This window comes from Haliaeetus leucocephalus, unplaced genomic scaffold (assembly GCF_000737465.1).
Source record: "Haliaeetus leucocephalus isolate CR32 unplaced genomic scaffold, Haliaeetus_leucocephalus-4.0 Scaffold840, whole genome shotgun sequence".
In the NCBI taxonomy this organism is placed as follows: domain Eukaryota; kingdom Metazoa; phylum Chordata; class Aves; order Accipitriformes; family Accipitridae; genus Haliaeetus; species Haliaeetus leucocephalus.
Window position 1 is genome coordinate 1,619,940 of NW_010973276.1, and position 984 is coordinate 1,620,923.

General features: G+C 74.7%; 1 protein-coding gene across 3 annotated transcripts in view; it reads left to right on the forward strand.

Moving 5' to 3' along the window:
- Positions 1–757: 757 nt before the first annotated feature.
- The window catches only part of GIT2 (G protein-coupled receptor kinase interacting ArfGAP 2), a 34,802-nt gene continuing 34,575 nt past the window's right edge, over positions 758–984 (forward strand). For all 3 annotated transcript variants that reach the window (XM_010582055.1, XM_010582056.1, XM_010582057.1), the window contains exon 1: positions 758–884. In XM_010582055.1, coding sequence (XP_010580357.1) covers positions 833–884 — 52 coding nt within the window. In that variant the 5' untranslated portion in view covers positions 758–832. The remainder of the gene's footprint in view (positions 885–984) is intronic.

A 984-nucleotide genomic window follows, 5' to 3' on the forward strand; every position in this document is an offset into this window, starting at 1 on the left:
CGCCCCGCCTCCCTCCTTCCTGTCTCTCCAGGGCAGCGGCCGGGACGGACCACAGCGCGGCAGGTGCGAGGGGGGGGGGGGGCTCCCCCCCAGAGGCCCCCAGCCCTCCGCCCCCGGGGCGCCCACGGAAAGAGGAAGTTGCTGCTCTCCGCCCACCCTGCCCCCGCGCGGGCGGGCAGATGGAGCGTGCCTTCCGCGAGCTGCCCCATCGCACTCCGCGCGGAGGGAGGGGGCGGCAGCGCGGCGTTGGGCCGGACGAGGCGTTCAGCTCTGGCTGCTCCCTCCTCCCTCCACCGAGCATTGGTTTCGCCCGCCCTGCCGCCGCCATGGCTGGTGAGGGCAGGGCTTGATGGAGAGCAGCCCCTTCTGCCAGCCTGCGGGACCAAGCGCCCGAAACCTCGTTTCTCCCAGCTCCCCCTCTGCCCTAGTCGGGAGGGGACAGCGAGCAGGCCGGCGCAGCCACTTACGGGAGGTCTCTACGCTTCCCCGCAGAAGCGCAACGCTTCTGTGAAGCCAGAGCGCAGCCCGAGGCAGGCGTCTGCCAGGGACAAACGTGGCCGACCCCGCCGCCGCCACAGCCTCGCCCAGGCCGACTGCCGCCCTTTTGCCAGGAGCGAACATGGCGGCACGGACCCGCCTCGCACCACCCGCCGTCGTCCTGCGGAACGCAGCCCGGCGCTGGCGTACGCAGCTTGGTGAATAGCGCCGGTGGCGGAGCGGGTGGCGTTACCGTGCGCCTGCGCGCTGCCGCCTCGGCTCGGCCGCCTGGCGGGGGCTGGCGGCGGGGACCCGTTAGCGCGGCAGGAAGCGCCCGGTCCCGCCGCCGCGCACCATGTCGAAGCGCCTGAGGAGCAGCGAGGTCTGCGCCGACTGCAGCGCCCAGGGTAGGCACCGCCGGCGGCCGGGGCCGAGGCGAAGGCACCCCAGCGGCCGGGCGAGCCCATCCCCCTCTCCTCAGACCGGGCAGCGGCGTTTCCCGCCCCC